The 24,007-nt window shown below is 36.3% G+C and overlaps 1 protein-coding gene across 1 annotated transcript in view; it reads left to right on the top strand.

Moving 5' to 3' along the window:
- UBE2W (ubiquitin conjugating enzyme E2 W) overlaps positions 1–24,007 on the top strand; it is a 76,968-nt gene that overhangs the window by 20,729 nt on the left and 32,232 nt on the right. The window contains exon 2 of the mRNA XM_078441540.2: positions 18,200–18,291. Coding sequence (XP_078297666.1) covers positions 18,200–18,291 — 92 coding nt within the window. The remainder of the gene's footprint in view (positions 1–18,199; positions 18,292–24,007) is intronic.

Below are 24,007 nucleotides of genomic sequence, written 5' to 3'. Positions count from 1 at the left end.
TCTTGATAAACCCCAAAGAAAATGTCAGTCTTTTCCTTTTGTTCGTATTTTTTGCATTTTGTTTAAGAAATCCTTTTCTACTCTGAGGTCCTGACATTTTTCTGAAATTTGTCCTAAAACGTTATCTTCCAAAAAGTCTTATGGTTTAGCTTTTCACATATTAGTCTTTTAATCCTTATGGTTTTAGGTAGAAATCCAATTTCTTTGTTGTTGTTGTTGTATTTGTTTTTTTTTTTTAATTTGTTTTAATGTTTGTGTTTATTTTTGAGAGAGAGAGACAGAGAGAGCACAAGTAGGAGAAGGGCAGAGAGATAGGGTGACACAGAATCCCAAGCAGGATGCAGGCTCCAAGCCGTTAGCACAGAGCCCGATGTGGGGCTCGAACCCACAGACCATGAGATCATGACCTGAGCTGAAGTCAGACGCTCAACCGACTGAGCCACCCAGTTGTTTGTTTTTTTACTCCCTATCCAGTTTGTCTCAGTTCCATTTACTAAGAACCTTTCCTGTTTGGTCATCAGTCAAGTTTCCAAATAGTATGGGTTGACATCTGGGCTCTTTCTTCTACCCTATTTGATCTATATGTGTCCATACTTCACAGTTTATGGTGAAATCTTGATACCTACCAGGGTGAGTCCTGCCATCTTGCAAATCTAGATATCTTTTCTTAAGGCAGACATTAAGGGAAATTTGCAAAAATATAAAATAATATCAATTCTTATAATTTCTGTATCAGAAGTAAAGTTATCTTCATAAATATTTGTATGTTGGGGTGCCTGGGTGGCTCAGTTAGTTGCGCGTCTGACTCTTGATTTCAGCTTAGGTCAAGATCTCACGGTTCTGGGATCAAGCCCCGCTTCAGGCTCTGTGCTGACAACATGGAGCCTGCTTGGGTTTCTTTCTCTCCCTCTCTATCTGCCCCTCCCCCACTTGCTTACACACTCTCAAAATAAATAAACATTTTTTAAAATAATAAAAGATTTATTAAGCAATAAGTTTTATTTTTAAATGAATTAACAGACTTTAAAATTTCACAATTCAAATTTCTAATACAGTAGTTATCTATGTGTCTGTTTATCTATCTATATCTATATATATATATATTTGCTCCATATTAACAAAAGCTTTTTGGGGAACTAAAAATCTTGTAAGTATAAAAGCCTTCTAAGACGGAAAGTGTAGTCTATGGCCATACCACCCTGAATGTGCCTGATCTTGTCTAAGACTAAAAAGTTTAAGAGCCATTGCTTTAAAGTAAACATTTAAAACTATAATATAGTTTATGTTAAGTACACTTTTAACTGTATGTCATAAGTTTTATAGGTAATATCTTTGTGATAATTTCTGAATATATTTGGTCTCCACTATGATTCCTTCTGTTATCATTGTGTGTAAAAGTGTGTTTTAAGATTTCTAAATGTATGCACTGTCTCCTATTTCTTTTTGCTATGTCTAACTGCATTGTGTTCAGAGGATGTGATTTGTATCATACAATTCTTTGAAATTTGTTGAACTAGATTTTATTGCTTAACACTGGTCATTTCTTACAAATGTTTTATAAATGCTTGAAAAACTTTTTTTTTTCTAGGTATTAGTGTTAGTATTTTAAATGTGCTCTATTGATCTGTGAGCAGATAGGAAAATAATAACTACTGTAGGTATTTTCAGGCAGAGAGTTTTAATGCAGGTAATTGGTTACTAGGGTGTGGTTAGGACTAGACCGGCCAAAGGGAAGGGAGAGGGGTTGAGAGTTGAGAGGAACAAAGGAGTTTTGTTTTCTCCCCCCCCCCCCCCCAGCCAAAAGATCTGGTTGTTGTACTGCTTAATGGCTGGAACCAAAGAGTTTGCACTTGCTACTAAAGCTGTTGGAGCTATTCTGAGTTACTGCTGTTGGTAGAAACCTACTACCAGCTCTTGACTTCAGTAGGAGACATCTTCATTTTGGAGACATTATCAGAATCTGGGGGGTGGAGACTGGCATTTTCTTACACTTTTTCCCCCCCACTACCTCCTATTGGCAAAACCAAGAAGGGAGTCTGGCAAAAGTAGTTTGCAAGTTGATTTGTCTGATTGATTTGTCCATTACTTTGAGATATGTTAATAAAATTTCCTGTTATGAAGGTAGATTGATTTCTTCTGTTGATCAGTTTTTGAGGCCAAGTTGGGTATATTCAAGTTCTATGCTTTTGGTGAATTGAACCTTCTATCCCTGTATAGATTTCTTCTTTTTAATATTTTTGGCCTTAAAGTTGGTTTTAGCAGATACAAGTAAACTATGTCAGCTTTCTTGTGGCCTGGTATCTTTTTTTTTGTCCTTTGACTTTGAACCTCTCTGTGTTTTTGTTTTAGTTATATCTCTTAAAAGTATCATAAGTATATATTTTTACCATTTATTTAACTTTCTTTACCATTTAAAGAACTTAATCTGTGTTTTTAATGAGTAACTGATATAGTGGAATTTGTTTCTTTTTTAAATGCTTTTCATTTATCCTGCTTTTGTTCTGTACCTTTGTCTTGTATGGATTGATTCTTTTTCCTTTTTCTCATTTTGTTTTTCCCACTTCCACCTGTTTAAAAGATATACCTCCTATTCTTTTAAGAGTTACCCTACCCGTTTTTGCATTTCTTTCAATGTTGTCATTCATGTTTTTATTCCAAACTGTAAAAAATTTTTTTAAATTTATTTTATTATTTTTTTTAATATTTATTTTTGAAAGAGAGAAAGCACGAGTGAGGGAGGGGCACAGAGAGAGGGAGACAGAGAATCCTAAGCAGACTCTGGGCTATTAGTGCAGAGCTCTGTGTGGGGCTTGATCTCATGAACTGTGAGATTGTGACCTGAACCAAAATCAAGAATTGGGACACTTAACTGGCTAAGCCACCCAGGCACCCTTTTTTTATTTTACAGAGAGAGTGCAAACCTTGGAGAGGGACAGGGAAAGACGAGAGGGAGGGAGGGAGGGAGGGAGAGAGAGAGAGAGAGAGAGAAAGAGAGAAAGAGAAAGAAAATTTTAAGCAGGTTCTCCACTCCATGCAGAGCTTGATGGGAGACTCCCATCTCAGGACTCTGGGATGATGACCTGAGCCTAAAGCAAGAGTTGCATGCTCAAACCCGTTCAACTGATTGAGCTACCCATGCTCCCCCTGTTCCAACCTTCTTGTTACGAAAATTTCAAATGTTCAGAAAAGTACAAAAGATAGTACATCTATAGTTTTTATATATATTCAACACTTAACATTTTCCATATTTATCTTTCATTTATTTTTTGCTTAATAAAATTTTTATTAATCATTTTATTGAGAAGTAATTCACATACTGTGGTCATTTGTTTAAAGTATACAATCTACTGGCTTTTAGTATATTTGCAGAGTTGGTCACCATAGTCAATTTTCGAAAAGTTTGATGAATGTTTTTACTGAGATATAACATGCAGAAATCTAAATGTAGAGTTTATATATTCACAAAGTGAATGCTATCACATACAAAGAAATAGAATAATAGTTGTACATCAGGAGCCTCTCTTATGCCCACTCCCAATCGCGACTACCTTCTGCTCTCCAAAGGTAATCACTATCTTGATTTCTAGTGCCATCACTTTGCCTGTTGGCAAGCTTTATATAAATGGAATTATATGATAAGTATTTTTTTCTTTGACTTCATTTTCTCAGCATTACTTCATAAGATGATCTATGTTCTGTATAGAACTGAATAATTCTTATTGAAGCGTATGAATAGACCACAAATTATTTACCCATTTTACTTTTGATATTTGTTTCTAGTTTGGGACTATCACGAATAATGCTGCTATAAACATTCTTATACATGTGTCCTATTGAACCTATATATGTTGGGTAGATACCTTGGAATAAAATTGGTGGAATAAAATATAAAATAGTTTATATTCAGGTTTACAAAAATGCGAATTGGTTTGTCCACCAACTGTATGAGAGTTCCAGTTCTTGCACATACTTGCCAACGTGGTCTTGTCAGTTGTTTTTAATGTTAGCCATTTTGGTAGATATATGTTATTACAGTAATATGGTTTTAATTTTCATTCTCTGATGATCAGTGAAGCTGAGTACTTTTTCATACAAATTATTCATTACATTGCTTTCTGTAAATTGTATGTTCTAGTCTCTTGCCAATTTTTCTGTTTGGTTGTCTTTTTCTTAATGACTTCTAGGCGTTATGATACCTAATTTAACATGCACAGCTATCAAAATCTAAAGCTTACCAGTGTTAACTGGTATTAACTGGTATTAACTGGTACTGGAATTAAAATAAAATAATAAAACAACAATCAGTGTCTTTCATACAATATAAAGCTTATGAGTATGTTTGTACTCTTTTACTCATGACCCTGAGATTGAGAGTCGCATGTTCTGTAGACAGAGCCAGCCAGGCTCCTCTGTTTTGCGCTCTTCTAAGACAATGTGATCTTAGAATGTTCTAACTCCCATCACCTGTCTTCGAATTTATGTATTAATTGCCCTGTATTTTGGTTCTGTTCTATTTTAATCTTACCAATTGATACTTTAGGCTCCTATCTTTTGTTGAAATCCAAAATCTAAAAAAAGGTTTAGAAACCAAAACTTCAGTGTATGTTGACCAAAGATTTTTCTAGTGGCGAAACCTGCCCTGAGTGGACATGAGACTGCATAGTCTTGAAAAAATCCCATGTATTCAAAGTGCTGAAGCCTAATTTGTGACATTTTTAAAGTTTATTTTGTTGAGACAGTGTGAGGAGGGAGGAACAGAGAGATGGGGGGAGGGGGTGCGGGAGTGTGGGTGACTGAGGATTCAAAGCATTCTCTGTGCTGAAAGCAGTGAGCCCAGTGCGGAGCTTGAACTCATGAACTGAGAGATCATGACCTGAGTTGAAGTCTGACACTCAACAGACTGAGCCACCCAGGGGCCCCTGTGACTTATTTTGCAAGAGACTGTAAGCAGGGGAGGGGCAGAGGGAGGAAGAGAGAATCCCAAGCAGGCCCCACGCTATTAGCATAGAGCTCGGCATGGGGTTCCATCTCCATGACCTCATCATGACCTGAGCCTCATCGTCCTCATCATGACCTGAGCCAAAATCAAGAGTTGGATGCTTAGCTGATGGAGCCACCCAGGTACCCCAATATTGTTATTTTTATAAAATTCAAAAATTTCTTAATTTTGAAACACATCTGGCCGCAAGACTTTATCCATAAGGAATTGTGGGCCTATGTTTTATAGCCAGTGTTTAGATTTATAGATTTACTTATATATTTATGTATTTTTGCTCACCATTCCTTTGCATCTTAAAATTGCAATTTGGGATCATTTTCCAGAAGGAAGTCAAGATTTATTGTTGGTTGGTTGCTATTGGTGGTAAACTCTGTTTTGTCTGAAAATACCTTTTTTTTTTTTCACTTGTGTTCCTGAAATTTAGTTTAGTTTTACCAGATATAGGAGTTAAAACTGTCCATTGTTTTCGCTTACACTAAAGATAAAATTCCAGTTTTCTAAGTTCTAGCGTTATCTGACTTCCATTGTTACTTTTAGGCCATCAACCTAATTTCCATTTCTGTGTGGCTAATCTGTCTTTTCTCTCTAGTTTTAGGATTAAGCTCTTTTTAAATTGATGTTCTGTACTTTAAGTTCAGAATTCTTTTTATTTCGCTGTTTGGAATTCATTGAATTTCTTGACCTGAGGATTGATGTCTTCAATAATTGTGGGAAATTCTCAAGCATTATCTGTTTAAGTGTTGCCTCTTATTCTCCTTTATGTTCTTGTTTCACATTTTCATCTCCATTTCTCTGTTATATCCTGGATAAATGCTTCAGGTTATTGTCCTAGGTACTAATTCTTTCTTCACCTATTTTAGTCTGCTACTTAATCTAGCCATTGAGTTTTTAAAAAGTTTTATTTAGATAAAAGTTATATGCTATAAAGTTTAACCATTTAAAGTGTACAATCAGTGGTTTTTAGTATATTTACCTGGTTTTGTACCCATCCCCATAATCTAATATTAGAATATTTTCATAATCTCCAAAAGAAAACGTGTACCCACTAGCACTCACTGTTCTGACACTTCACTCCACATCCCTCAGGCAGATAACTAGTCTACTTTCTGTATCTATAGACTTGCCTATCCTATTACATGAAATGTAAATAATATCACATATACTAGTTTTTTGTGTGACTGATTTGTTTCACTTGGCATAATGTTTTTGATGTTCATCCATGTTACAGCATGTGTCAGTAGTTCATTCTTTTTTATGGCCAAATAACATTTTATTATCTGGACACATTTGCTTACCTCTTCATCAGTTAATGGGCATTTGGGTTGTTTCTTCTTTTTGGCTATTGTAAATAATGCTACTATCAATATTTGTGTACAGGTTCTTATGTGGATATGTTTTCATCATCCATTAAGCCCTTAATTTTATTTATTTTTTAATGTTTCATTCATTTTTTGAGAGAGAGTGAGCGAGCAGGCATGGGGGAGGGGCAGAGAGAGAGGGAGACACAGAATCCAAAGCAAGCTTCAGGCTCTGAACTGTCAGCTTGGAGCCCAGCAGGGGGCTCGAACCCATGAACTGTGAGATCATGACCTGCGCCAAAGTCGGATGCTTAACCAACTGAGCCACCTATGTGCCCTTCATGTTTACATTCTTATTGTAAAAGAGTCATAGTATAAAAGTATATAGTGCAAATAGAGGTGTCTTCTTTCTCCTCCATTTCCACTGCTAGTAGGGTACTACTGTAAAATAGTTGTATATGCTTCCTTTGGACCTCTTTTGTATACATTTATATAACATTTGTACAATCTGTTGCTTTTGTTTTAACATAAAGGAATTCTATGTATTTTGAGACTTGCTTTTTCTTTTTTTTTTTTTTTATAAATTTTTTTTAAACATTTATTTATTTTTGAGACAGAAAGAGAGCATGAGTGGGGGGAGGGGCAGAGAGAGAGGGAGACACAGAATCCGAAGCAGGCTCCAGACTCTGAGCTGTCAGCACAGAGCCTGATGCGGGTCTCGAACTCTCAGACTGCGAGATCGTGACCTAAGCCTAAGTCAGATGCTCAACCAACTGAGCCACCCAGGTGCCCCTAGACTTGCTTTTTCTTCATCAGTATATTTTGAGGTTCTTTTGTTAGTACACATAATTCTTAATGGTTGCATAGTCTTATTTCTATATGCCATAATTTGTGTAAGTTAGCTATTGATAGACACATATTTTTTCTGGATTTTACCCTTGCAAATAGTGAATTGGTCAACACCCTTATTAATTTTTTAGACATGTACTAAGGCAAAAACCATTATGTGCCAGGCACAGTTTTGAATGCTAGAAATACACAGAAATAGACACAATCTGTGCCTTAGAGTTGCTTACAGTTATATAAATCCCATAAGGACATAAATTAATTGGGGGATCTGGTACTATTCTGAATGCAAGAGAAGATAGATTTTTATCACAGTGGGTATTGAATGCTATTGTCTTCTGAATAAGTTCTCATTTGGTCCTTATTAATTTTTAATTTATCTTTCTAGATTCTGATAAGTGAAATTGTTGCCTCCGAAGGATAGAGCTTCTTTTCCTCTAGGGTTTATATTTGCTTCTGCCAGTTGCCTGGGCATTACTTCCTGGACTACTTTGATTAAATTCTTGTCTGAGGTTGTAGGAATTCATACTGTAAATCCACGTGGGTGTCCACTTGAGGTTAAGACATTTCATGGAAGAAATTTTTTCTTCCTCCGCCCATTGCTGAGTTCAAAACAGGCAAATTTCTATGCCCTTTCTCTTACTCTTACACTGAAGAGTCATAGTCTTCTGTTAGAAGCCTCACTTTCTGGCCTTGCCCTCCTTGGGTTTGGTAGAAATCCCCAAGGCGAAATCCAACCATGATCTTTTTATTTCAGGATTCCTACACTCACTTTTTGTTTGTTTTTTTTTTATAGAATTATTCAGAGTCTCTATTCTGCCATTGTGCTGAAAATGAAATTGTTCAGTTTTTGTAACACATTCTTCCTTTGGTTTTCAGTTTATCATGATCGTGGTTTCTTTCTGTGCCCACTCCTCTCCTTTCAGGCACGGCTGTACCCTGAAAGCATGTAGAAGCATGAAAACATGCAGTTTTTTTTTTTTTTTTTTTTTTTTTTTTTTAAGACTGTGGCCTCTTTGTAAGAAGAGGAATCTTTAAGTCTTGTCGCTTTTTGCATTCCAATCTAATTTTTGAAAATGTTAGTTTAAAATAAAGAATGAATACCTCTATTTGTTGGAGGCTTTCCATTTCCGAAAAGGGCTAAGAGTTTCAACAAATACCTATTAGGAACTAAGTCTGTAGAAGTGTATTTAGAGTTCAGTAGGAAAGGAAATGTTTCCTTAATTTGCATGAATCAAATTCTGCTTCATTTTACAATAAGGTAAAATCATTTCATTGCTTTGCCTCTCACCCTAAAAGAAGAGAGATAGCTATTGTTATAATTGTTTAATGTTGTTGGGGGGAAAAATAGTAGTTGTTTGATAGTGTAATGATACTAACGTGTATAGTAATCTTACTTTTATTCCATTGTGTTCCCCTATTGTTAACCTTCCACCTGTTGGTTGTTGGATGAAATGAGAGAAAAACAGTGTTGGCCATTTCATGTACAGTTGCATTGGCATCCACTGACATTTATTTCTACATTTTTTTAAATGTTTATTTATTTTTGAGAGAGAGAGACAGAGACAGAGCATGAGAAGGAGAGGGGCAGAGAGAGAGGGAGACACAGAATCCGAAGCAGGCTCCTGGCTCTGAGCTTTCAGCACAGAGCTGGATGTGGGGCTTGAATTCAAGAACCGTGAGATCATGACCTGAGCTGAAGTGGGACACTTAACTGACTGAGCCACCCAGGTGCCCCTATTTCTACATTTTTAATGTTTTCCTGTCTTTATATTTTTCCCTACCCTAAATAAGGTTTTTTTAAATTTAAAACCTTTTTAAATAAGGTTTTTTTTATCCTTTATTTTTAGAGAGGGCACGTGTGAGTGAGGGGCAGAGAGAGAATCCCAAGCAGGCTCTGTGCTGCCAGCTCAGAGCCCAGCGCAGGGCTTGATCACATGAGCCGTGAGATCATAACCTGAACCAAAACCGAGTCTAGACACCTAACCAAGAGTCTAGAGCCACCCAGGTGCCCCTAATTTTACCCATTAGAATATAGGCATACCTCAGAGATCCTGTGGGTTTGGTTCAGACCACCACAATAAAACAAATATCACAGTAAAATGAGTCAGATGTATGTTTTGGTTTCCCAATGTATATAAAAGTTGTATTTATACTATGTTATAGTCTGTTATATGTGCAGTAGCATCGTGTCTGAAAAAACTGTGCATAGCTTAATTAAAAAACTGCTAAAAATGCTAACCTCCATTGAGCTGTTAGTGAATTGTAATCTGTTTTGCTTGTGGAGCTTCTTGCCTGGATGTTGATGGTCATTGACTGATCAGGGTGGTGGTTGCTGAAGGTTGGGGTGGCTGTGGCAATTATATGAAATCAGACAATGAAATTTGCAGCATTGATCAACTCTTCCTTTCAGGAATGATATCTCTGTAGCATTTGATGCTGTTTGACAGCATCTGAACCACAGTAGAAATTCTTTTAAAGTTGGAGTCAATCCTCAAACCCTGCCACTGCTTTATCAACTGAGTTTATGTAATACTCTAAATCCTTTCTTGTCATTTCAGAAAGTGACAGCATTTTTACCAGGAATGGATTCCAAATCAAAAAACCACTTTCTTTGCTCATCCATATGGTGCAACTCCTTATCTGTTAAAGTTTTATCATGAGATTCCAACAATTCAGTCACATCTTTAGGGTCCACTTCTAGATCTTGCTGTTTCCACCACATCTGCAGTTACTTCCTCCACTGAAGTCTTGAACCCCTCAAAGTCATCCATGAGGGCTGGAATCCATTTTTTCTACACACTTCTGTTAATGTTAATATTTCGACTTCTTTCCATGAATCATACAGGGGTTTTTTTTTTTTTGTTTTGTTTTGTTTTTTTTTTTTGAGAGAGAGAGACTCCCAAGCAGGTTCTGCACTGTCAGCACAGAGCTTTATGTGGGGCTCAAATCCATGAGCCGTGAGATCATGACCCAAGCTGAAATCAAGAGTCGGGTGCTTAACTTAGTGAGCCACCCAGGTGCCCCAAATCACACATGTTTTTAATGGCATCTAGAATGGTGAATCTTTTCCAGAAGGTTTTCAGTTTACTTTGTCCAGATGCATCAGAAGAATCACTGTCTATGGCAGCTGTGTATTTCTTAAGTAAAGACTTGAAAGTCAGAATTACTTCTCGATCCTTGGGCTGCAGAATGGATTTTGTTTGCTGGCATGAAAACATTAATCTTGTTGCACGTCTCCATAAGAACTCTTGGGTGATCAAGTACATTGTCAGTGAGTAGTATTATTTTGAAAGGAAGCTTTTTTTCCCTGAGCAGTAGGTCTCAAGAGTAGGCTTAAAATATTCAGTAAGCCATGTTGTAAACAGATGTGCTGTCATCTAGGCTTTGTTGTTCCATTTACATTGCACAGGAAGAGTACATTTAACGTGATTCTGAAGGGCTCTAGGATTTTTGGAATGGCCAGTGAGCACTGCCTTCAACTTAAAGTCACTAGCTACATTAGCCCCTTACAAGAGACAGCCTGTTCTTTGACTCTTTGAAGCCAGGCATTGACTTCTCTCTAGCTATGAAAGTCTTAGATGGCCTCTTCTTCCAATAGAAGGCTGTTTCATTTCCACTCAAAATCTGTTGTTTAGTGTAGCCACCCTTGTTAATTACCTTAACTACATCTTCTGGATAACTTGCTGCAGTTTTATATCTCTTACTGTTTCACCTTGCACTTTCATTTTAGAGAGACGGCTTCTTTCTTAAAACCTCATGAACCAATCTCTGCTAACTTCAAATCTTTCTTCTCCGTTTCTTCACCTTTCTCAGACTTTACAGATTTGAAGAGAGTTAGAACCTTGTTCTGGATTAGGCTTTGGCTTATGGGAATTTTGTGGCTGGTTTGATCTTCTATCCAGACCACTCAGACTTTGTCCATATCAGCAATAAAAGGCTGTTTTGTTTTCTTACCACTCAAGTGTTCACTGGAGTAGCACTTTTAATTTCCTTTAAGAACTTTTTATGTTGCATTTACAACTTGGCTAACTGGTACATTTCATTTGATGATGTATTCTTCAGATTAAACAGCAATGTTCACTACAAAACGACCATAATAGTAACTTTTTTTTTTTTTTTTTAAATACAGTCATACTCATCATCCTTAGCTGTGTGAAGAAGAAAGACTGGAATTAATATATGACTGTGGGCATTGATGAAAATGACAATAGTTGAAGAGGCAGAGATCACATCATTGGGATGAAACTCCATGGTTTAGCACTGTGCTACACAGAATGTGATCTTGTAGATGTTACTGGGCCATGCTTTTCATTTAATGAGGACTTGCAGAAATTACTCCTAATTTCTCCAGTTCGTTTCAGTGAGACAGTATATTATGGTTTAAGAGCATGTGAAGGAATAAATGTTTGCCACTGTTAATGCTAGCCCTGAAGATGAGTATGGTTAAACAAAAATAAAGTGATATATTCAACAAAATAAATAAACTCTTTTGCTAGGTAATGCAGGGTGGGCTTGCGGAGAGGGAAACAGCAGATGAAGGAGAGAAAAGAGGAGAAAGGAAAATAAGATGTCAGTGAATAGAAGTTAGGTATTGTGATAAGTTATTGGCAATGAAAAAGCAGATGACAGTAAAAAAAAAAAACAAGTGGAAAACAAGGATATCAGACTATCACAATTTGCTGCAGAATTGGTTGGGCTTATAGATCTCATTGTTATTTAAGGCTGTCACAATAATGCAGTCATTGTTAGGCTAAATTATGTTCAGTACACAATAGCAGGGCTCTTTTAGGATAGAGTTTTGCCACACTTAAAAAGTTTTTTGGACTTCTGAGATTTTATGTATATATGTATTTTATGTCTATATAATTTGTTTTAAGTTTTTATTTTAATTCAATTAACAGAGTATTTTATTACTTTCAAGTGTATAAGATAGTAATTCAGCACTTCCATACATCATTTTGTGTCCATCATAAGTACACTCCTCAATCCCTGTCACCTATTTAACCATCCCCTCAGTCCCCACATTAATTTAAAAATTTTTAATATTTAAAAGTGTTAGTCTTTGTATTTATCCATTATCTCATATCTTGATTATGCCAGGGAGGCATATGGCATATTCAAGCTTGATTTAACATTATGAGTGTATATTTGGATACCTTTGATATTTTGAGTTGGGGGAAATGGAATCGGGCTGTTAGAATACAGTGATTACAGTTTTAAAGTGATTATCTTTTAAATTGCTTTTTTCTCTTTTGTATACAAAGTGGCTTGAGCCTACCAAGGGCTTTACATCTCGTGAAGTTAAGAGTAATAATAAATGTGTCTATTCTTCACTATGTTGACTGTTTTGTGTTTCCACAGTTCACCTTTGGTGTGAAGCAGCTTACTGTAGTAATTCTTGGAGAAGTAATAGTGGAGAGAGGGTATGTTAAGCTCCAGAGCAGCCTTTTAATACTATATTAATTTCTTTCTTCAACCCAGTACTGTAGTAATAAGCCCCAGTCATAGGGGAGAGTAAATCTCAAGAATAATCCCTCACATGCATTGAGTTGGAAAACATTTTAGGAACTGAACTGGTGTCACTGTAAGTACAGGGTTACAAGTCCTAGGCTGTTGTAATCTAGAGCAGAGATTCCCAGCTGTGGTGTTATGACATTCTGGAGTGTCCTTCAGTTTTGTGGTGTGTTCCAATACCTTGTCATTGATGATAGTTGCAAAATTTGTCAGTGGTTTTCTTAATACTCCCCACCCCCAAAGGTAATAAATTAGAATGGATTCATATCACTTTGAACCATTTGCTTTTGTGAGGAAGGAAAGAAAAGGAGGTGCTGGCTGGACTACTAAGTCAGAGCCACTGAACAGCCAAATCAGTTTTTTGTTTTGTTTTGTTTTGTTTTGTTTTGTTTTGTTTTAAGTAGGTTTCACGCCCAACATGGGGCTTGAACTCACAACCCTGAGATCAAGAGTTGCATGCTCTATTCGCTGAGCCAGCCAGGTACCCCAAGCCAAACCAGTTCTGAAAATGTTTAATCATTTCTCTCTCAAGGTATTTAGATGTATCAGGATCTTTCTTACTGATTATGTAAATCCATCTGGATCTCTTCAGAGCTCAGATTCCTGTGTGTTTTTCAGACTTGAGCCAACATAAGATGATGGCTTAGTTGGGAGTTTTTCAGGTTTACTCTAGATTTGTGGTGCTTCCAGACATTTAGATTCTGGGCCTGACCATTTTTGATGAATGAGGTGAGAAAAAGAAATTCTTTTGCTAGTAGCTTTAGGCCTTTTTGTCTGGGAGGACAAGATGTCTGTGCACTTTTATGCAAATTCTGGAAAGAAAATGCATGTTTAAAGAGTGACTGAAATCATGTATTTTTGGTTAGGTATTAAATATTGAGATAAGAATCATTTTCAGCATATTAAATTTATTCAGCAACTTAATTTTTATTTTTCAAGTAATTCTGGTATTTAAGTATTAGGAAAATTAAACTTTTATTAATACAATATTCATAGATTTTTAAATGCAGTTTTTTCATATTTAATCCAAAATGAAGATATGTCTTACCAGTGGTGTGTTACTATTCAGTTGGCAGTAGTCTTCTTTTTCCAGGGTTATATAAAATAATGGTGCATCTTAAGACTGATGATGTTTCTTAGATTCAGAAAATGATGATACATTTGCAATATATGTAATTAGTTTTTCCATATCCTCACCAATTTAGGTACACACAAGGGTGATATTTGGCCAAGAACCATTGCAAATTTCTTAGCTTCTTCCCCTCCCAGTGGTTTCAGGGTAGTTCTGCTTCTCTGGTTACAGCCGTTACCTTCTGCAATTAGTTTCTATTATCTTCAGTTATTTTAGTCTGTAGCTGCCATTTTCAGCACTGTATGGGAAAGCCGGCCATGTTGCCATGATGGTTTTCACAGCTGGTGGTATCATCACTTTTGCTAGTGTTTCTCATCCACTTTTATAATACTTTGTCTTCAATGATAGGAGGAGCTGAATGCTTTCCTCATGTGATAATAGCTTTCTGTTGATTGATTCTACATGGTATGATCTCTAAATAGATCACTAGCTCTTTACATCCTCAGGTAAGTATGAATTCTTGTTTATTTTTACATCAAATTTTTAGGTCCTTCTCTTTTAGCTTCTGTGTCAGTGTTCAAGTAACTTAGGGCTAGTTTCTTTGTTGCTTTGTTTTGTTTTGTTTTGTTTTGGAGTATACCTCATTAGAACCAATTTCTTAGATGATCCAAAGGACCCTTGAGGGGACTGATTGCTTATTTAAAGACGTGTTCTGCCTTCTCCAATGAATTATTGTTCTGAGAATACACCAAAGGATAAATTCCCTGTTTTGTGAACCAGCCAAATAGACAAACCATTTGACCTTCCATTCTTTGTATGTTTTTTTTTTTATGTTTTGATTTTAAGTGCATGGGTGAATTATTACTTTTATTAGTGGGCTTAGTAAATATGCATTAGCCCCCAAAAGGTTGGTCATGCTTTATCTCTTTATTGGAGGCGATGTGGATGGGTGCAAAGTAGTTTAAGGCCTAGTAGCTAAGACATTAAGGGGCTGGCATGAATTGTCTTTTTATGTAGTGACTCACCCACTCAGTAAAAAAAAAAAAACTTTTTATGTAGTGACTCACCCCCTCAGAATGTTTTAGATTCTGACCTGTGATATTGAAATGGAAAGTGGGTTGTAGATTATAACCCCTTTTCATGAGGGGAGTTTGGAACAGAGATCCTGCATTATCTGTTGCTATATAACAAATTATCTCCAAATTTAGTAATTTAAAAGAACAAACCTTTATAATCCCATGTCGCCCAAAGGGTCTGGAATCAGAGGCTTAGCTGGATGGTTCTGGCTTAGAGTCTCTCTTGAGTTTGTAAGCAAGATACTGGCCTGGGCTGCAGTCATCTGAAAGACTGGCTTAGGGTTGGAGAATATGCTTCCAAATCATACATGGTTATTAGCAGGAGGCCAGTAATCTTAGCATGCAGGCTTCTGAATTAGGCTGTTCACAATACAGCAAGTGATTCTAAAGAGAATGACCAAGATGTAAAACATATTGTTTTATAACCTAATCTTGGGAGTGACATACCATCATTTCAGCTATGTTCTGTTAGTCACACTGTTGAATTTTGGTACAGTGTGGGAAGGAACTACACAAAGATGGGAATACAAGAAAGCAGAGTTAATTGGAGATTCTCTTGGGAGTTTGGTCATCACAGGTCTTTTTCTTTGTGGACATGTAAGAATTAGTGTCAGGGTGAGGAAAACATTTCTTTTTTCATAGCACTCTTAATCATTATGTTCAGGAGACATAAGGGATAATGATACCAATAAAACTCTTCTTAACTTACCTTTATATCCTTATGTTTCATTTAGTACCTGTGCAAATTGCCTTATATATCCTTGATTTGATAACAGGGCTTGTGTTCCCTGTTTTAGTAAAGTTCTCAAGATCTGGAGAATTTCTACAGCAGTGTTACCCAAAGTGTGATTATTGAAACAAGACTTTTCAGAGATGCTCTACACTAATGGGTTTCCATTACTTTTGGAAACTTCTTTGTTATCTTCTTCTCCTTGGAGAATCAATGTAGAAGTCTCTGAGAAGTCCCTCATTGAAGATACCAGTTTTTCCTTGTTGCACCCAGTGTTCTTAAAAATTCACTTGAGGGGCACCTGGGTGGCTCAGTTGGTTAAGCATCCACCTTAGGCTCAGGTCATGATCTTACAGTGGTTCATGAGTTTGAGCCCTGCATCAGGCGCTCTGCTGTCAACACAGAGCCCATTTCAGATCCTCTGCCCCCTTTTCTCTGCCCTTTCCCCACTTGTGCGAGCGCTTGCTCTCTCTCTCTCTCTCTCTCTCTCTTTGAAAAGTAAACATTTAAAAAAATAGTAAAATAAAATAATAAAAATTTACTTGATCAGGGCACCTGGGTGGCTCAGTTAAGTGTCTGACTTCAGCTCAGGTCATGATCTCGTGGTTTGTGAGTTTGAGCCCCGCATCACATTGGGCTCTTTGCTGTCAGCCAGAGCCCGCTTTGGATCCTCTGTCCCCCTCTGTCTCTGCACCTCCCCCTCTTCCTTTCTCCCCATCGCACGTGTGCATGCTCTCTGTCTCAAAAATAAACATTAAAAAAATTTACTTGATCATTGAATCACTGTATTATATACCTGAAACAAATAATAACACTGTATGTTAAATACACTGGAATTAAAATTTTAAAACTTGAAAAAAAATATGCTTGATCATATAACCTACATTTGTTAACATAAGTGGAATAAATGAAAAACCTTGTTCTAACATAGAACTTTATCACAAATATATTTCTTTATTCAAAACAAGTCACTTAGGCAGCTTTATTTCTGTATTTTAGATACTTAAAATTTTTCTTAACTGCTTTTCAATTTGTAATTATTTTGCATTTTGGAAGGCAGCTGAGATCAGAAATTGCAAGTAGTTGATACCTTATTTTCATTTTACTAGCAATTATGATACTGCAGGATCTAAGGAAAGATTTCATTCTTGGCCACTTTAAGAGCCATTTAGGAATTTAGAATTTTTTTTTTGGTTTTTTAACATTTAGTAACTTATTATCGATGTTTTTGAGCATATTCTAGACCCTGGGGATGCTGTGATCAAAAACATAGTCTGTCCTCATTGTGAGGGAGAGCCAAACAAATGTAGGAGGTAATTGCAGAAAGGCCACAGAGACCAAAGTAAAGGTGTGGTAGTCCACAGATACCTGCTTGTGGGCCAAGTGTGTGTGCCTATTAATAAGTTCTTTTCCAGTGATTCTCAACAGAGAAGGCAGGAGGTTTTTTTGTTTGTTTGTTTGTTTGTTTTTTATTTCTTTATTTTGAGAGAGAGAGAGAGAGAGAATGGGAATATGAATCCCAAGTAGGCTCTGCACTATCAGCACACAGCCGGACATGGGGCTCAAACTCATGAACGGTGAGATCATGACCTGAGCCAAAATCAAGAGTTGGTCGCTTAACCGACTGAGCCACCTAAGCGCCCCGAGAAGGGAAGAGTTTTCCAATCTGTAGTGGTATTGGATGCTGTTAAATTTACTTAAAGGCATCATAAACTGAAAAGGTCTAGAAATATTTGTTAGTGATACTTGATTGTCCAGCAACAGCACAAACTAGCTTTTAAGTAGAGAATTGTTGAGTTCTGAACAGATACCCATTTTGGTCTACTTTATTCCAAGAAAAGATGCTCATTAAGAGTATTTATAATGTTACATGAAATAATTTATAATAACATGGGTTATTTGATTTTTAAACCCATAAGTTGCAGCCTTCTATGGTTTTTGTTTTGCTTTGTTGTATACTGAAAAAGAATGTCCACTAGTGATAACAGAAGAGTTGAACAGTAAAAACTTATAAACAAGAATGTAAATACATAGTCATTTGGGTTATGTGGAAAAATAACTGCATATCTTGGGCCCAGATATGTTATATTCTGATATTGATAGTTTAAATTATGTGCAGATACCCTATTTAAGAAAACAAATATGGGCTGTAAATTGTAAATTAAATTATTTAAATTTAAATTATTTAAATTATTTAAAATTTTAAATTTAAAGGCTTTTTGCATGAGTGGTTACTTGTATAGTTTCTCTGAAAAGCTTGCATGTCTGAAATGACACCTTTTTTAAGGATGATGGAGAACTGTGGTTTTTACAATTGGAAAGCAGTAAAGGAAACAGTGGTGAAACTTTTAAGCGTTTAAAACCTAGGCTGAGATCTTGTAACCCCAGTGGAGTAACAGTGAAGTTTTGTAGGTAGCTGGCTGCTCTTCATAACCACTTTACAGCATCAATGTTTTCAAATATATTTGGAAATCTTTTGATTGTGAATTATGGGACAAGCAATTAAAACTTTGAGAGTGAGGCATACATACAAGGTGTAAGGGACTTGAAAAGATATGAGCCCTATGGAGGAAATTTAATCAAGGATTTCATTCTGTGTAGAAGGATATTTACATTGTCATTTTTCTTAAAGTACAAATTATTATTGATACTCTTTTCTAGAAACGATTGCAGAAAGAACTTTTGGCTTTGCAAAATGACCCACCTCCCGGAATGACTTTAAATGAAAAGAGTGTTCAAAATTCAATTACACAGTAAGTAGTTAATTTATTATTATTATTATTATTATTATTATTACTTAATGTTTACTTATTTTTGAAAGAAAGAGAGCACACATGCACACGAGCCGGGGAGGGGCAGAGAGAGAAGGGGACAGAGGATGTGAAGTGGGCCGACAGTCAGATGTGGAGCTTAAACTCATGAATCGTGAGATCATGACCTGAGCCCGAGCTGAAGTCAGATGCTTAACCTACTGAGCCACCCAGGTGTCCTGGTAGTTAATTTTTGAAGTACTTACATGTTTCATTTATTATTAGTGTAATGTATGAATATATACTTACTTTTTTAATGTAGAATTTTCATATTTAATTCCACTCTCTTCTATCAAGAGATAAACAAATAGATCTTATTCTATGCATTTATATATACAGTTTGGTGTTATGTAATATCATATACATTATATATAATGTATGATTTGTAACCCTTTGTTTTTTAAAACCATATGTTTGATTACTAATTTTTTTTTTTTTAGTGTTTATTTTTGAGAGAGGGACAGAGTGCGAGCAGGGCAGGGGCAGAGAGAGAGAGGGAGACACGGAATCAGAAGCAGGCTCTGGGCTGTGAGCTGTCAGCACAGAGCCCAACACAGGGCTCAAACTCATGAACCGTGAGATCATGACCTGGGCCGAAGTCAGACGCTTAAAACAACTGAACCACCCAGGTGCCCCTGATTAGTAGTGTTTTAAAATGTCTCTTGCTAAGAAGGCAGCATTTAAAAACTTAGGTCTGTCTTCATTTATGAAATGATCTTCATCTTAAATAACACAATTTGGCATGAAGTTGTTTATCACAGTTTTCAAAACCACATGTAAAGGTTTAAAGAGAGTAATAGTCAAGAGGTGTCTCCATCCCATGAACACAGTAGTTGCCCTGTACAGAAGGGTAAATAAATGAATGTCAGACCCTCAACAACCTCTTTTAATAGATAAGAAACTTCTTCATGAGGATGAAAAAGTGAAGCATGAAAGGAAGACACAGAAATATTCTAATTCTGCTCCTTCCTTGGGAGTAAAGAAGTGAAATCTTTTCCCAGATACAATACCAGGAAGGGTAGAGAGATATGTGTCCTCTTGCATAAAAATGAGCATTTGAATTAGTTTGAAACATTTTCAAGGGTATCACTTTAAGTCTCCAACCCTGTGTAGTCTATCTTTTACCACTCCTTTGATTTAATATTTTATTAGACAAGGGTAAGTGTTCTGAAATTGAGGGGGGGGGGTAGTGGTGGAATTTAAAATAATGAACCCTCTTTAAAAAAAAAAAAAAAAACAACTCCAAAAACATAAAAGGGATAGGAGGCAACAAGATAAAAGTATACTGTAGACCAAGTTGTAGGGCAAATACTTAGTGATAGTCTAGGTCCAGAGAGCAAAAGTGACCAAAATTCATGGACTAGGGCACCTGTATGGCTCAGTCAGCCAAGTGTCTAACTCTTGATTTCAGCTCAGGTCATGATCTCATGGTTCATGGGATCAAACCCCACTGTCAGCACAGAGCCTGCTTGGGATTCTCTCCTTTCTCTCTCCCCCTCTTTCTCAAACAAACATGTAAAAGAAAAAAATTCATGGGCATATTTATCCCTTTAGAGAAACAATTTTGGTTACCTTTGACTTTGATACTTGAGTCAGTACTTAAGACAGAACTCAAGCCTTTTAAGAACAGGGATATGAAGAATGGATCTATTGATGGTTGGATGGATATTGATGTTTGAAAATGTAGTGTAGATTTCTATCTCTATAACAATCATTTTAAAACATTGCTGGGTTCGCAAGTATTTTTAGGTTCCCTGCAAAACTGAGCAGAAGATACAGATTTCTCATACATCCTCTGCTCTCACAAACGCAGTCTCCCCCATTATCAACATCTTGCCCCCAGAGTGGTATATTGGTTATAATTGATGAATTATGATTGGCACATCATAATTACGCAGAGTCTGTAGTTTACATTGTAATTCATTCTTGATGTTTCTAAGGATTTGGGCAAATGTACAGTGACCTGTATTATCATTATGGTATCATACAGAATGTTTTCATTGGCCTAAAAATCCCCTGTGCTCCAGCTATTCATCACCTCCCCCAACCACTGATCTTCTTACTTTCTCTGTAGTTTTCCCTTTCTCAGAATGTCATATAGTTGGAACCATACAGTAAGTAGCCTTTCAGATCTCTTTTACTTAGTAATATGCATTTAAGGTTCTTCCATTTCTTTTTGTAACTCTCAATTGATTTTTCATTTCCATCAAACAAAATTTGAAAATGGAATGTATGGCATTTGTTCTGTATAATTATGTGATTTTTTTTTTGTTCTGTATAATTAAACAGAATATATTCCATTTTCATTGGTAATAAGTGCTTCCTCTTTCAGTCTTTTTTTGGTGGGGCAGGAGGACTACACAACACAATGATTTATAAAATGTTAATGGAATGTTCTGCATTTAAAAAAATTTTTTTTTTTAATGTTTATTTATTTTCGAGAAACAGAGTGCAAGTGGGGGAGGGGCAGAGAGAGAAGGAGACGCAGAATCTGAAGCAGGCTCCAGGCCCTGAGCTGTCAGCACAGAACCTGACGCGGGGCTCAAACTCTTGAATCATGAGATCCTGACCTGAGCCGAAGTCAGACCCTCAACTGACTGAGCCACCCAGGCGCCCCTGTTTTACATTTTTATAAATGGAAACATTTGTATCAAGTAATTATACCATATTATATTATAACTACCAAAACAGCAGTGTCTTTGTTGCAGGATAAACCTGTCATTTAGAGAGGTTTGTCAGGCAGTTTTTCTTTTAAAATAATTTATTGTAAATCAATCACAAAAGTTTTATATCTTTATCTTCCAGGATCTATAAATACTCTTAAAAAATTCTATGTTAAAATATGTGTTTAAGTGGGATAAGAATTATAATGAAAGCACATTAAGCTTTCTGGAAGACAGTTTGGTGGCATATATTAAGATATTTAAAAATGAGAGTGTCATATCCTTTGACCTAAGAAATAAACCCATGCTGTCTTAAGGAAGGAACAGAGATACAGAAAGATTAGCCCAGGGGCACCTGGTTGGCTCATTCAGTAGAACATGCCACTCTTGATCTCTGGGTTATGAGTTTAAGCCCCATGTTGGTGGACATAGAGCTTATTTAAAAAAACAAAATTAACTTAGAACTAACTATACTTCTTTCAACATTACTATTTCTGGGGACAATTTGGAAACAATGTAAATATCTATAATTGGGAAATGGTTTCTCAGTGAAATGGCATCCCCTGAGTTACAGCTGGTAGCATGAAACACAAAAATTTTGTATAGTCCTAATTACCTGTGAAAATCCTTAGAGAGGCAATATTGGTATGTATCCTGTCTTAATATATCCAACAGAGCTGGTTTTTCCTCCAGAAGGGAATAGTTGGTTGTTTTTTTGGTTAGTGGGAGTTATGAATGCATGAAAAATACCTGTTTAAACATTAGAATCCTAGAACAATAGTTATTCACAGGAAGTTAAGAACTGAAACTTCTCCCATATTCATCCTCAGGGGCATGTACCCATAATTGGAATCATAAACACTGGTGATTTGAATGTATATAATTTAAGTGTGCACATAATTCAACTATTAGATGTCAATATCATAGATAAAGAAACTACAAAATGACTAGAATGAAATGTACCCAAAAAATTTCAACAGTGATTATCTTTGGGCGACTTTTGTTTATTTATACCTTTCTAAATTTTCTGTGGTGAACAAACATGCATTACTTTTTTAATTAGCAAAAGTTATTTAAAATTACCCTGTACAGTGTTGAAAATTATGCCTTCTTTGACCGATTTCACCCAGGTATTGGAAGGATTACTGAGATATTTGCTTAGCTATTATTTAAAAGCTGTGTTTGGATCAATCACATGTAAATTTGTGGTACATTATATCCTAAAATTTGCCTTTAAACAGAAAGAAAGGGCACCAGGAAGTCCTCTGATTTTTCCTTGGAATAATCACTGCATAGTGGATGTCAAGATAGCTAGAAAGGACCCAGTTTTTAAAGAGAATAGGTTTTTGTTTTTAATGCAGTTTATGCATTATACATTTTCTGAACGTTTTTATTCATTTTTGAGACATGGAGTGTGAGTGGGGGAGGGGCACAGAGACACACACACACACACACACACACACACACACACACACACACACACAAAATCTGAAGCAGGCTCCAGGCTCTGAGCTGTCAGCACAGAGCCCAACTTGGGGCGGGGTGGGGGGCTCGAACTCACGAACCATGAGATCATGACCTGAGCCGAAGTCAGACGCTTAACTGACTGAGCCACCCAGGTATCCCTGCATTATATTTAATTTACTGCGTACTGGTTCTAATATCAGGAACGTGCTATGCGATTTATCTTTCCAACACTTTCAGATGAATATCTATTTTCAGTGAAATTTTAACTTGTTTTTAATATCAATTTTACAATTGAAATAGTTCAAACAAGAAAGGTAAAACAGCTTACTCATGGCCACACAGCTAAAGGACAGACCTGTGTAATTTCATGATAAAATATTGGCTCTTGGCTTATATTTTTTATTGCCATGTATAGTATTCAACACGCATTCTGAAAATGAATAGCTATGTTCTTAAGGGCCTGTATGTGTTAGCTGATTGCTTTCAGAGAGTAGACACATTTATTATTTTACATACTCTAAAGTCCATAGTATATGGAATCGTGACTAGAACCCCAACCCTGTATTCTCAATATTACTTCCTTTTGTTTCCCTGTACGTAAAGTAATACATTTTTATACCTAAAAAATTTAAGAGGAAAGGAATTGGCCAGAGAGATAATTAGGAATTCATTCTTATGACTGGTCCATTTTTGCTTCGCAATGTGACCCTATCATCTTTGCCACCATAACCCTTGTTCTACTCCTGTTCCTCCTTTTTTTTTAAAAGAGCAAGAGATAGGTGTCTGGCTGGCTTGGTCTGTAGAGCATGCGACTCTTGATCTCAGGGTTTTAAGTTTGAGCACTATTTTGGGTGTAGAGATTACTGAAAAATAAATTAAAAGAGCAAGAGATAAGCGTACAGACTATAATTATAAACAGATTTGTATTCATGATTGTTATATGTGGAAACAAAGTATGCTTGTAAAGAGGCCATAGAAATCTCTTCTAAGTTTTATTAAACAACTGAAACATAAGACACAAAGGAAAGGCATATAGAGCCTTGAATAGCCATCGGAGTAAGTGGACTGATGTCAGCTTAGCTTCTTTTTCCTGTTTAGTCTTCTCTAGAGTACTGATGAGAAGATGTGTCTAACGGCCATGATTCTCTAGTCGTTGTTGATATCTACTTCCACCATTGTTTCTAAAATGACATCAGAAAGGCAGTTCATTTGTTTCATGTTATCTATAAAATCTTTTCAATCATTGCAGAAATAGTGTTTCTGCATATAATAAATAGTGTTATAAAAATAGTGTTCCTGCATATAATAATTTCTGCATAAAATAAAGAGCACAGGTTTTAATGTCAGCACACTTGAGTTGGGTTTTATTTTGTGTTTTTAGACCTGGGTTAAAATTTGGCCCTGTCCTCTGCTAGTTGTCTGACTTTGATCTGGTTAAATAACCCTTGAGTGTCAGAGAAGGGAATAGGGCGAGGGAGTTAATGTGCAGTAGGATGAAACGTGCTGTTGCAAGCTAATGCCTGGCATAG

Source organism: Panthera onca, chromosome F2 (genome assembly GCF_046562875.1).
Source record: "Panthera onca isolate mPanOnc1 chromosome F2, mPanOnc1 haplotype 2, whole genome shotgun sequence".
NCBI classification, from domain to species: Eukaryota; Metazoa; Chordata; class Mammalia; order Carnivora; family Felidae; genus Panthera; species Panthera onca.
This window is presented reverse-complemented; position numbering and strand designations above follow the sequence as displayed.